The sequence below is a fragment of the Tachyglossus aculeatus genome, chromosome 11 (assembly GCF_015852505.1).
Source record: "Tachyglossus aculeatus isolate mTacAcu1 chromosome 11, mTacAcu1.pri, whole genome shotgun sequence".
Classification (NCBI taxonomy): Eukaryota; Metazoa; Chordata; class Mammalia; order Monotremata; family Tachyglossidae; genus Tachyglossus; species Tachyglossus aculeatus.
In genome coordinates, this window is record NC_052076.1 from 27,835,140 (window position 1) to 27,848,122 (window position 12,983).

Below are 12,983 nucleotides of genomic sequence, written 5' to 3' on the forward strand. Positions count from 1 at the left end.
GGGGGGGATGAGGGGTGGGGGGGTGGGGGTGCTCCTCTGAGGGGCAGGGCAGACCAGGAAGGGGAGGGGACAGGGTCAGGGGTCAGCTTTTTTCATCGGAACATCAACAAGCGGGCAGGCCGGTAGGGCCTGGAGTGGCACCTAGCCCAACCTGGTTCCCACGCTCTCTGAGGGCCTGGCGCTGGGGCCCTGGAAGGTCTCGCTCGGCTTCCACACCGCTTCTGGGGCGGATGGGGTCAGGGGTCGGGGGTCGGGAATCTTGGCTCATTTCCTCCGGGCTTGGGTCTGGCCGCTCTGCCCTTTGTGGTGCTGCTGTTTCGCTTGAGCGAGGATGTCCCGGATCTTCCTCTGGGCCATCTGATGGGGAGCGGAGGGGATGGGGAACACAGGTAGAGAGAGGGTGGTGATGGTGGTTGGCGGGGGTGGGTAGGGGGGGAGACACAGTCTGGCCTACAGAAGCTGGGAGACAGAGGCTCACGGCTCCCTAAGGAGTCCTAAACGGGGCCACGGCTTTGCGTAGCAGAAGGGGTGAAGGTTAGCGCCCTTCCCCTCTTCCTGGGAGCGGTCTAACCCCACTTGAACCCGGGCCAAGGCAGGACTGAGGAGTCTGGTCGAGTGACTAAGGTCTTCTATACATCTTTTAGACTGTGAGCCCACTGTTGGGTAGGGACTGTATATGTTGCCAATTTGTACTTCCCAAGCGCTTAGTACAGTGCTCTGCACATAGCGCTCAATAAATACGATTGATTGATTGATCTTTTCTTACGTACCCTACTACTTAAGTACTTCCTCAGCTGTGTCTGTCTCCCCCATTAGTTTTAAGTTCCTTGAGAGCAGGCATCATGTTTACCAACTACTGTAATGTACTCTCCAAAGGGCTTAGTATAATGTTTTGCACACAGTAGGCACAGTAAATACCATTGATTGGTTGGTTGTGCCTGTTTTCCTGACATTACTGAAAGCTCCTTGAGGAGAAGCAGCGTGGCCCAGTGAAGAGAGCACAGGACTGGGAGTCAGAAGGCCATGAGTTCTAATCCCATTTCCACCATTTGTCTGCTGTGTGACCTTGGGCAAATCAATCAATCAATCAATCGTATTTATTCAGCGCTTACTGTGTACAGAGCACTGTACTAAGCGCTTGGGAAGTACAAGTTGGCAACACATAGAGACAGTCCCTACCCAACAGCGGGCTCACAGTCTAGAATGACAATACACTTCAAATCACTTCACTTCTCTGTGCCTCAGTTTCCTCAACTGTAAAGTGGGGATTAGGACTGTGAGCCCCATGTGGGACAGGGGCTCTAACCAACCCGATTATTTTGTATCTACCCAGTGCTTAGTACTGGCATATAGCAAGAGCTTATCAAATACCGCAATTGGTATTTTTAATATAGTGCCCTGTACATAATAGGCACCCATAAATGTCATTGACTGACTGACATTCACTGATTGATTATGTCAACTCCCCCAGACTCTGTTCACCATAGATGGCAGGTCAGTCAGTCAATTGTATTTATTTTATGCAGAGCACCTATACTAACCACTTAGGAGAATATAATATGATAATATAACAGACACATTCCCTGTGCATAGTGATCTTAGAGTCTAGAGGAGGAGACAGACATTAACATAAATAAATAAACCACAGCTATGGAAATATGTGCTGTGGGACTGGGTGGGGGGATGAATAAAAGGAGTAAGTAGGGTGACACTGAAGGGAGTGGGAGAAGAGGAAAGAAGGGCTTAGACAGGGAAGGCCTCTTGGAGGAGATGGGCCTTAATAAGGCTTTGAAGGCCGGGGAGAGTCACTGTCTGTCGGATACGAGGAGGGAGGATGCTCCAGGACAGAGGCAGGACTTGCTTAAGGAGAGCTAGGAGCTCTGGGCCTGGGACCTCTGCGTTACGCTGTCAGACCCTACCACGTTGCCCAGCCCCGCCCGCAGCGATGTACCTGACTGGCATAGAAGTGTCCGATGATTTTGACGATGACTTGTTCATTCTCATCGGGCGTCTGGTCTCTCGGCACCACCACCTCAGCTGCGGTCAGGTTCTGGAGCTCATTGACCTGCCCGGAGGTGGGAACTGGGCTCAGGGGGCAGTGCCAGGGAAGGGGGGGCGGGCAGGCACAGAGGCAGGCAGGGGGGAATGAGGGGACGGGAGAAGGAACTGGGGTCAGGGGGTGGGGGGAACAGAGCAGTGTGATTAAGGGGAAGAGCCAGAGGGGCAGAGCTAAAAGATCTGGGGGAGAAGTCACACCATAGGGGCAGAGATTGGTGCAGAAAGTCTCAGAGAGGCATGGCTATAACATCAAGGGGGAGGAGCCAATGTCTAATGGATGGGGGCTGAAAAGTAGCATGGCGTAATGGACAGAGCAGGGCCTGGGAATTGGAAGAACCTGGATTCTAATCCTGACTCCACCGCTTGTCTGCTGTGTGACCTTGGGCAAGTCACGTCTCTGCACCTCAGTTACCTCCCCTGTAAAATGGGGATCAAGACTGTGAGCCCCATGTGGGACAGGAACTGTGTCCAACCCGATTTACTTGTATCCAAACAGTGCCCGGCACATAGAAAACACCTAACAAATACCATAATTATTATTTTTAGCTATGAAATGGGGGAGGAGTCACACCATTCATTCAATTGTATTTATTGAGCATGTACTGTGTGCAGAGCACAGGCTGTGAGATTCTAATAACAATAATGTCAGTGATATTTGTGCCAGACACTGTTCAAAGCTCTGGAATCCATATAAGCAAATCGGGTTGGAAACAGTCCCTGCCCCACCTGGGGCTCACAGTCTTAATCCCCATTTTGTACATTTCTGTAATTTATTTATTTATATTAATGTCTGTCTCCTCTAGACTGTAAAATCATTGTGGGCAGGGAATGTGTCTGTTTATTGTTGTATTGTACTCTCCCAAGTGCTTAGTACAGTGCTCTGCACACAGTAAGCACTCGATAAATACAACCAAATGAATGAACGGATCAATGAATTTTATGGATGAGGTAACAGGCACAGATAAGTGAAGTGACTTGCTCAAGGTCTCACAGCAGACAGATGGCGGAGCTGGGATTAGAACCCAGGTCCTTCTGGGAATGAATTGATGGAACAGTGAAATTGGAGGGGGAGGTTGATGTCAAAGGGGCGGAGCTACGAGATTAGGAGGAGAAGGAGCCCTTGTCACCAGAATGAAGCTAGGAGACTGTGGGGAGTCGCAACAGAGGGACCAGTTGTGAGACTGTGGGGAGGAACTGATGCAGGAGAAGCAGAACAGTGAAATTGGAAGGAGGGACTGCTATCAGCAGGAGGGGCTGACATCAGCAGGTGGAGCCATGAGACTGAGGGGAGGAGTCTAGACTGTAAATGTGTCCCTCTACACTGTAATAATAATAATGGCATTTATTAAGCGCTTACTAGGTGCAAAGCACTGTTCTAAGCACTGGGAAGGTTACAAGGTGATCAGGTTGTCCCATGGGGTGTTCACAGTCTCAATCCCCATTTTACAGGTTAGGTAACTGAGGCCCAGGGAAGTTAAGTGACTTGCCCAAAGTCACACAGCCAACAGTTGGCAGAGCCGGGATTTGAACCCATGACCTCTGACTCCAAAGCCCGGGCTCTTTCCGTTGAGCCACGCTGCTTCTCCAACACATTCAATCCCACATTTAATCCCATTCAAACACATTCAATACCACCTGGTGGAGTGGGCGGGGCCAGGGAACAAATTCCCCAGGGGAAACCTGTTGTGGCCTCTTTCATTGGATTTGAGTTTTGAGTTTTTTGTTGAGATAATAATAATAACGGCATTTATTAAGCTCTTACTATGTGCAAAGCACTGTTCTAAGTGCTGAGAGATTTGAGCCTGCCTCTGCCTTGTTCCCACCTATTTTATTAATTTACTGATTTATATTAATGTCTGTCTCCCCCTTAGACTGTGAGCTCGTTGTGGGCAGGGAATGTGACTGTTTACTGTTATAACATATTCTCTCAGTACCCAGTACAGTACTCTACACACCATAACTGCTCAATAAACGCTTGACACATAAGTGCCTAACAAATACCATTAAAAAAATAAAATAAATACAACTGAATGAATGAATGAATGAATTCAATCTATTTATTGAGCAGTTACTGTGTGCAGAGCACTGTACTAAGCGCTTGGGAAGTACAAGTTGGCAACATATAGAGACGGTCCCTACCCAACAGCGGGCTCACAGTCTAGAAAATGAACAAACAGCGTGGCTTAGTGATAAGACCCAGGGCTCGGGAGTCAGAGGTCATGGGTTCTAATCCTGACTCCACCCCCTTGTCAGCTGTGTGACTGTGGGCAAGTCTCTTAACTTCTCTGTATCTCAGTTACCTCATCTGTAAAATGGGGATTAAGATTGTGAGCCCCACGTTGGAGAACCTGATTACCTTGCATCTATCCCAGCGCTTAGAACAGTGCATGGCACATAGTAAGCACTTAACAAATACCATCATTATTATTATTATCATTTGTGAGCCCCCTGAGGGCCAGGGACCCCATCTATGGCTCATATTCCTTTCCAATGCTCAGTACAGTGCCCTGCACTCAGTGAACACTATGTTAATGCCAGGACCACGATGATTTACTTGTATTTACTGAGTGCTTACTGTATGCCGAGAACTGTACTAAGTTTTTGGGAGAGTACAATACAATAAACAGTCACATTCCCTGCCCACAACGAGCTTAGAGTCTAGGAGGGGAGACAGATATTAATATAAATAAATAAATTACAGAGCATGGAGCTGGAGGACATGGGTTCTAATTCCATTTCTGTCACTTGTCTGCTGAGTGACCTTAGGTAAGTCACTTCACTTCTCCATGCCTCAGTTCCTTCATCTTCTGCTTGCTCCTCTTCCCCTCGACCCGGCCACAGGGCTGCCTCACCTTCGAAGACCCCAACCTTCGAAGACCCCAACCAGGGAGGAGAGGAGAGGGGAAGGGAGGGGAGGCCCCACCCCCATCCACCCCACCCAAGAGAAGCAGCATGGCTCAGTGGAAAGACCATGGGCTTTGGAGTCAGAGGTCATGGGTTCAAATCCCGGCTTCACCAATTGTCAGCTGTGTGACTTTGGGCAAATCACTTAACTTCTCTGGGCCTCAGTTATCTGTAAAACGGGGATGAAGACTATGAGCCCCCCGTGGGACAACCTGATCACCTTGCAACATCCCCAGCGCTTAGAATAGTGCTTTGCACATAGTAAGCGCTTAACAAATGCCATCGTCGTCATCCCACCTCCTGACGCCCCGCAGACCCCGCTCACAGTTTTGCCGCCTTTGCCGATGACACGTCCGGCTGCAGCTGCCGGGACCCGGATGTGCGTCTCCAGCTTCACTTCCTCCTTGGGGCTGAAGAAGTTCTCCTCCTTGAGTTTGCCGTAGATCCGGCCCTGCGCCTGAGTAGGGGAAGGAGGGTGAGCGCTCTCAGGCTTTGCCGGGGGTCGGGAGCGCTCCCAAAGGCCTCACCGTACGGGCAGTGTCGCACTCCCTCTGGACTTGCCAGGGTGGAGTGGTGGAAAGAGATCCCTCAGGCCTCACTGGGGTGGGGAAGGGTCACGTCGGAGTCTGGGGGTGGGCTGGGTTCTCGGCCCCTGGCCGGCTCTTCTGCTCTTGCCCTGGGCTAGTCAGGGCCATGGCCAGATGAACGTCAAACAATGCTGGCTTCCCATCTTTCTGGACCCATCTTTCCACCCAGGGGCAGAAAGGGCCAGAAGGCCACTAAGGACCTTGTGCTCATTGCTTATCTGGCTGATGAGAGGCTCCCCTCTCCCCACCTGACCCCATCCTGCCCTGCCAGCTGGCCTCGGGGAAGACGGTACCTTGAACTGAGCCTCTGGAGGACCGGAGATGATGACCGTACGCACTTTGGAGTCCGGGGTCTCTGGGGGAGCAATCTAAAAATCAACAGACAGAGAATGGGCGAGGGTGGGGTGGGGCGGAGGACAGGCTTTCCTGCCTTCAGCCAGGGCTGTTCCTGAGGACATCTCTACTTGGATGTCCCACTGTCACTTCAAACTTAACATGCCTAAAACAGAACTCCTTATCTTCCCACCCAAACCCCATCCTCCCCTTGACATTCCCGTCACTTTAGGCAGCATCCTTCCTGCCTCACCAGCTCATAACCTTGGTATTATCGTTGACTACTCTCTCTCATTCAAGCCACACATTCAATCCATCACTAAATCCTGTGGGTTTGACCTTCACAGCATCGTTAAAATCTGCCCTTTCCTCTCCATCCAAACTGCTACCATGGTAATATAATCACTTATCCTCTCCTGCCTCGATTATGGTATCAGTCTCCTTGCTGACCTCCCTGCCTTCTGTCTCTCCCCACTCTAGTCCATACTTCATTTTATTGCTAGATCATTTTTCTACAAGAAAGGTCAGGCCATGTTTCCCCACTCCTCAAGAACTCCTTACCATTGGCTTTAAAGCACTCCATCGCCTTGTTCCCTCCTACCTCACCTCGCTCCTCTCTTACTAGAACTCAGCTGGCATACTTCACTCCTCTAACCTAACTCACTGTACCTCGACCAAGTCTATCTCAGGGCTGACCTCTTGCCCATGTTTGCCTCTGGCCTGGAATGCCCTTCTTCTTCATATCCAACAATTATTACTCCCCGCAACTTCAAAGCCTTATTGAAGGCACATCTTCTCCAAAAGGCATTCCCTAAGCCCTCTTCCTTTTCTTCAACTTCTTCCTGCATCGCCCTGACTCATTCTCTTTATTCATCCCCCCTCCCAGCCCCACAGCACTTATGTCCATATCTGCAATTTTATTTATTTCTACTAATGCCTGTCTCCCCCTCTAGACTGTAAGCTCATTGTGGGTAGGGAATATGGTTGTATTGAACTCTCTCAAGCGCTTAGTATGATACTCTGCACACGGTAAGCGCTCAATAAATACAACTGAATGAAATACGATTGAAGGCCTCCTCCAAGGGGCATACCCAGATTAAGCCCCCTCTTCCTGAGCTGCCCCTCCCTCCCGCGTCACCTCGACTCGTTCCCTTTGCCCTGCCTCCTCTCTCCCTGCCCCACAGCACTTATGTATATATCTATAATTCTATTTATATTAATGCCTGTTTACTGGTTTTGATGTCTTTCTCCCCCCTCTAGACTGTAAGCCCATGGTGGGCAGGGACTGTCTCTCTTTATTGCTGTATTGTGCTTTCCAAGTGCTTAATATAGCACTCTGCACACAGTAAGCACTCAATAAATACGATTGAATGAATGAATGAATAACCCTTGAAGGATGCTCTCCTCCTCCCCACACAGAAGTCACCTTGATGGAGGCGCTGGCAAAGCGCGACAGCTGCTTAATATGTTGCCCCTTCTTGCCGATGATGGCCCCCACGGCCTGAGCTGGGATGAACACCTGTACCATCTCCTGTTCTGGAGGCTGCAACAAGAGAGAGCAGGGTTAGACTTAAAGAAGAACTTCCCAAACATTGAGGTACAAAGGGCACCAGTTCAGGAGGCCAAAGGAGGGAGTGGAATCCCCAGCCTGGAGGCAGGGGACTGGACCACATGACCTTCTAAGTACCTCTACTCTCCCCATCTTCAAAGCCTTCCTAAATAATAATAATAATGATGGTATGCGTTAAGCGCTTACTATGTGCAAAGCACTGTTCTGAGCGCTGGGGAGGTTACAAGGTGATCAGTTTGTCCCACGGGGGGCTCACAGTCTTAATCCCCATTTTACAGATGAGGTAATTGGGGCACAGAGAAGTTAAGTGACTTGCCCAAAGTCACACAGCTGACAATTGGTGTAGTCGGGATTTGAACCCGTGACCTCTGACTCCAAAGCCCGGGCTCTTTCCACTGAGCCACGCTGCTTCTCAAAAGTCATATCTCCTCCAAGAGGCCTCCCTCAACAATCTTCATTTCCCCTACTTTTCCCTTCTGGGTCACCCATGCACTTGCAGTTTCATTTATGCATTCAATCGTGTTTATTGAGCGTTTACCGGGTGCAGAGCACTGTACTAAGCGCTTGGAAAGTACAATTCAGCAATAGAGATAATCTTTACCCAACAATGGGCTCACAGTTTGTTTTCCACATCTTAAGCATTTAATATTCAATAAAATAATAATAATCGTGGTGTTTGTTGAGCGCTTACTGTGTGCCAGGCACTGTATTAAGCACTGGGGTGGACACAAGCATATCGGGTTGGACACAGTCCCTGTCCCACATGGGGCTCACAGTCTCAATCCCCATTTTACAGGTGAGGTAACTGAGGCCCAGAGAAGTGAAGTGACTTGCTCAAGGTCATACGGCAGACAAGTGGCAGAGCCAGGATTAGAATCCATGACCTCCTGACTCCGAGGCCCATGCGCTCTCCACTAGGCCACGCTGCTTCAACCCCATCCTCAGCCCCAAAGTACCTATGTACATATCCATAATTTATTCTAATGCCTGTCTCCCCCTCTAGACTGGAAACTCCTTGTCAATCAATGGAATTTATCGAGTGCTTACTGTGCGCAGAGCACTGTACTCGCCTTACCTCCTTCCCCTTCCCACAGCACCTGTATATATGTTTGTACATCATCATCATCATCAATCGTATTTATTGAGCGCTTACTGTGTGCAGAGCACTGTACATATTTATTACTCTATTTTACTTGTACATATTTACTATTATATTTATTTTATTTTCTTAATATGTTTTGTTTCATCGTCTCCCCTTTCTAGACTGTGAGCCCGCTGTTGGGTAGGGACCGTCTCTATATGTTGCCAACTTGTACTTCATTCATTCATTCATTCATTCAATTGTATTTATTGAGCGTTTACTGTGTGCAGAGCACTGTACTAAGTGCTTGGGAAGGACAAGTTGGCAGCATATAGAGACGGTCCCTACCTAACAGTGGGCTCACAGTCTAGAAGGGGGAGACAGAGAACAAAACCAAACACACTAACAAAATAAAATAAATAGAATAGATATGTACAAGTAAAATAAACAGAGTAATAAATATGTACAAGTATTTATTGAGCACTTACTATGTGCAGAGCACTGTACTAAGTGCTTGGGAAGTACAAGTTGGCAACATATAGAGACGGTCCCTACCCAACAGTGGGCTCACAATCTAGAAGGGGGAGACAGAGAACAAAACAGAACATATTAACAAAATAAAATAACTAGAATAAATATGTACAAATAACCCCGGCGCTTAGTACAGTGCTCTGCACACAGTAAGCACTCAACATATACAACTGACTGAATGAATGAATGAATAAGGGCTTGGAAGAGTAACATAACAATATAACGAAGTCAATAGACATGTTCTAACTTTTAGACTGTGAGCCCACTGTTGGGTAGGGACTGTCTCTATATGTTGCCAACTTGTACTTCCCAAGCGCTTAGTAAAGTGCTCTGCACACAGTAAGCACTCAATAAATACGATTGATGATGATAATGATGTTGGGTAGGGACTGTCTCTATATGTTGCCAACTTGTACTTCCCAAGCGCTTAGTAAAGTGCTCTGCACACAGTAAGCGCTCAATAAATACGATTGATGATGATGTTCCCTCGACTGTAATTGTAGTCTCCCAAGTGCTTAGTACAGTGCTCTGTGCACAGTAAGTGCTCAATAAATACCACTGATTGACTGATTCCCTTCCTTCCAACTCCAGCGCTGGAGGATAGTGATGTTTCTTGGGAGGGGCTTGCCCCGCCACCACCCTTGGGTGACCCTCCTCCCCCTTTTAGACTGTGAGCCCACTGTTGGGTAGGGACTGTCTCTATATGTTGCCAACTTGGACTTCGCAAGCGCTTAGTCCAGTGCTCTGCACACAGTAAGCGCTCAATAAATACGATTGATGATGACCCCCAGGGGACCCGCCCCGGCAGTGAAGACCCTTCGTAGCCGAGCTCCAGATCGAGAGCCTGCGAGAGCCTCCGTCCCACCCCTCCCTGCCCCTCCAACGTGGCCACCCTACCGTGAAGGAGCTGTAAGGGGTGGCCCCCGACCCGCTGCTGGGAGGAGGCGGGACGGTGCTGGAGGAGGCTGGGAAGAGGCCCACGGCAGCCAGGTTGAGGCCAGGGATCAGGTGAGACTGCAGCTGAGGAAGAAGAGGCAGGAAAATGTGTGGGTCAGGAAACAGGCCAGCTCCTGCTGTTTCCCCTAGTGATCAGGGCTAGTGACCGGGCAATATATGGGCAGAGGGCTTAATGGAGCCTGGGGTAGAGAGCGGGACAGGGCATGGGACGGAGAGCGAGACAGGGAATGGCAGAGAGCAGGATAGGGAGCAGGACACAGCACGGGGCAGGGAGCTGATTCAAATCCCACTCCCTCCTGCACTTCCCTGACTTGCTCACTTTGCTCTTCCCCCCCTCCCCCCCCCCACAGCACTTCTGTACAAATCTGCCATTTTATTTATTTGTTCTAATGTCTGCTCCCCCACTCTAAACTGTAAACTGCTTGGAGAAGCAGTGTGGCTCAGTGGAAAAGAGCATGGGCTTTGGAGTCAGAGGTCATGGGTTCAAATCCCGGCTCCGCCACTTGGGACAACCTGATCACCCTGTATCCTCCCCAGCGCTTAGAACAGTGCTTTGCACATAGTAAGTGCTTAACAAATGCCAATTATTATTATTATTATTATTGTCAGGTGTCCAATGCCAATTATTATTATATTATTATTGTCAGCTGTGTGACTTTGGGCAAGTCACTTCCACTTCTCGGGGCCTCAGTTCCCTCATCTGTAAAATGGGGATGAGGACTGTGAGCCCCACGTGGGACAACCTCATGACCTTGTATCCCCCCAGCGCTTAGAACAGTGCTTTGCACATAGTAAGTGCTTAATAAATGCCACCATTATTATTATTATTATTATTAAACTTGTTGTGGGCAGAGAATGCGACTGTTTATTGCAAGCACTCAGAACAGTGCTCGGCACACAGTAAGCGCTCAATAAATAAAATTGAATGGATGATTTAATGTAATAATTATGGCCCTTGTTAAGCACTTGCTATGTGCCAAGCACTGTTCTAAGTGCTGGGGTAGATGATAATGATGATGGTATTTGTTAAGCGCTTGCTATGTGCCAAGCACTGTTCTAAGTGCTGGGAGAGACACAAGGTAATCAGGTTGCCCCACATGGGGCTCACAGTCTCAATCCCCATTTTACAGATGAGGTCACCGAGGCCCAGAGAAGTTAAGTGACTCGCCCAAAGTCACAGAGCTGACAAGTGGCGGAACCTGGATTAGAACTCACGACCTCTGACTCCCAAGCCCGGGCTCCCACTAAGCCACGCTGCTTGGACACTGTGCCTGTCCCACATAGGGCTCACACTCTTAATCCCCAGCTGGGGTAACTGAGGCCCAGAGAAGTGAAATGCCTTGCCCAAGGTCACATAGCAGACAGGTGGCGGAGCCGGGATTAGAACCCATGACCTTCTGACTCCCAAGCTCATGCTTTATCCTCTAAGCTAGCTGCTTCTCCATTTTATATCTATGTATCGAACACCATACTAAGCACAGGGGTAGGCACAAGATAATTAGATCAGACACAGTCCTTGTTCCAAGTGGGACTCCCAGCCTAAATAATAATAATTTTTTAATAATTATGGTAGTTAAGTGCTTGTTATGTATCATGCACTAAGTGCTGGAGTAGATACAAGTTAATCAGGTCGGACAGAGTCTCTGTCCCACATGGGGCTCATAATCTAAGTGAAGTGGAGGGAGAACAGGTATTGACTCATTTTACAGGTGAGGAAACTGAGGCTCAGAAAAGCTAAGTAATCTGCCCAAGGTAACACAGCAGGCAGGAGGTGGAGTCAGGATTGGAACCCAGGGCCTCTGACTCTCAGGCCCGGGCTCTTCCCAGGAGGCCACATAATAATTACAATAATAATAATGGCATTTGTTAAGCGCTTACTATGTGCAAAGCACTGTTCTAAGCACTGGGGAGGATACACAGTAATCAGGTTGTCCCACGTGGGGCTCACAGTCTTAATCCCCATTTTACAGATGAGGTAACTGAGGCACAGAGAAGTTAAGTGGCTTGCCCAAGGTCACACAGCAGACATGTGGTAGAGTCAGGATTCGAACCCACGACCTCTGACTCCCAAGCCTGTGCTTTTCCCATTGAGCCACGCTGCTATGTACCAGGCACTGTTCTAAGCGCTGTGGCAGATACAAGATAATTGGGTTGGACACAGTCCCTGTCCCACCCAGGTCTCACAGTCTTAATCCCCATTTTACAGATGAGGGAACTGAGGCACTGAGAGAGAAGTGAGGTGACTTACCCAAGGGCACACCGCAGATAAGTGGCAGAGCTGGAATTAGAACCCATGAGAAGCAGCATGGCTCAGTGGAAAGAGCACGGGCTTTGGAGCCAGAGGTCATGGGTTCAAATCCCGGCTCTGCCAATTGCCAGCTGTGTGATGTTGGGCAAGTCACTTAACTTCTCTGTGCCTCAGTTACCTCATCTGTAAAATGGGGATTAAGACTGTGAGCCCCCCGTGGGACAACCTGATCACCTTGTAACCTCCCCAGTGCTTAGAACAGTGCTTTGCACATAGTAAGCGCTTAATAAATGCTATCATTATTATTATTATTATGACCTTCCGACCCCAGGCTCGGGAGCTAGTCATTAAGCCATGCTTCCTGCCTCTCTGCAGTGGAAGCAGGAATGGTCTATTTGTCTATCAGGTATTCCCATCAAACTGGGAACCCCCAGTGAGAAGGGCTATGTCCATCCCAGTACTTAGAACAGTGCTTGGCACATAGTAAGCGCTTAACAAATGCAATAATAATCATCATCATCATCGTCCCTGTCAAGGTCATGGCTGCCTGGTCTAGAGCCCTGTCCCAGTTGGGGGTAAAATAAAAAATAAATAAATGATGGCATTTGTTAAGCGCTTACTACATGCAAAACACTGTTCTAAGCACTGGGTAGAGAGAGGGGCTTGTTGTCTGACAGACTGAGGCTGGAGAGGGGGGTGGGTCGGATAGGAGCA

At 48.9% G+C, this 12,983-nt stretch overlaps 1 protein-coding gene across 5 annotated transcripts in view; it reads right to left on the reverse strand.

Annotated features, from left to right (window-relative positions):
* Nucleotides 1–248: 248 nt before the first annotated feature.
* Nucleotides 249–12,983, reverse strand: part of IGF2BP1 (insulin like growth factor 2 mRNA binding protein 1) — a 57,357-nt gene continuing 44,622 nt past the window's right edge. For 2 of the 5 annotated variants that reach the window (XM_038754205.1, XM_038754203.1), the window contains 6 exons: nucleotides 9,964–10,084; nucleotides 7,309–7,430; nucleotides 5,843–5,917; nucleotides 5,288–5,419; nucleotides 1,952–2,065; nucleotides 249–357 (listed from right to left, as the gene is read on the reverse strand). In XM_038754205.1, coding sequence (XP_038610133.1) covers nucleotides 265–357; nucleotides 1,952–2,065; nucleotides 5,288–5,419; nucleotides 5,843–5,917; nucleotides 7,309–7,430; nucleotides 9,964–10,084 — 657 coding nt within the window. In that variant the 3' untranslated portion in view covers nucleotides 249–264. Of the gene's footprint in view, nucleotides 358–1,951; nucleotides 2,066–5,287; nucleotides 5,420–5,842; nucleotides 5,918–7,308; nucleotides 7,431–8,282; nucleotides 8,286–9,961; nucleotides 10,085–12,983 lie in introns of all 5 variants that reach the window. The other 3 variants (XM_038754201.1, XM_038754202.1, XM_038754204.1) reach the window with 2 other exon arrangements.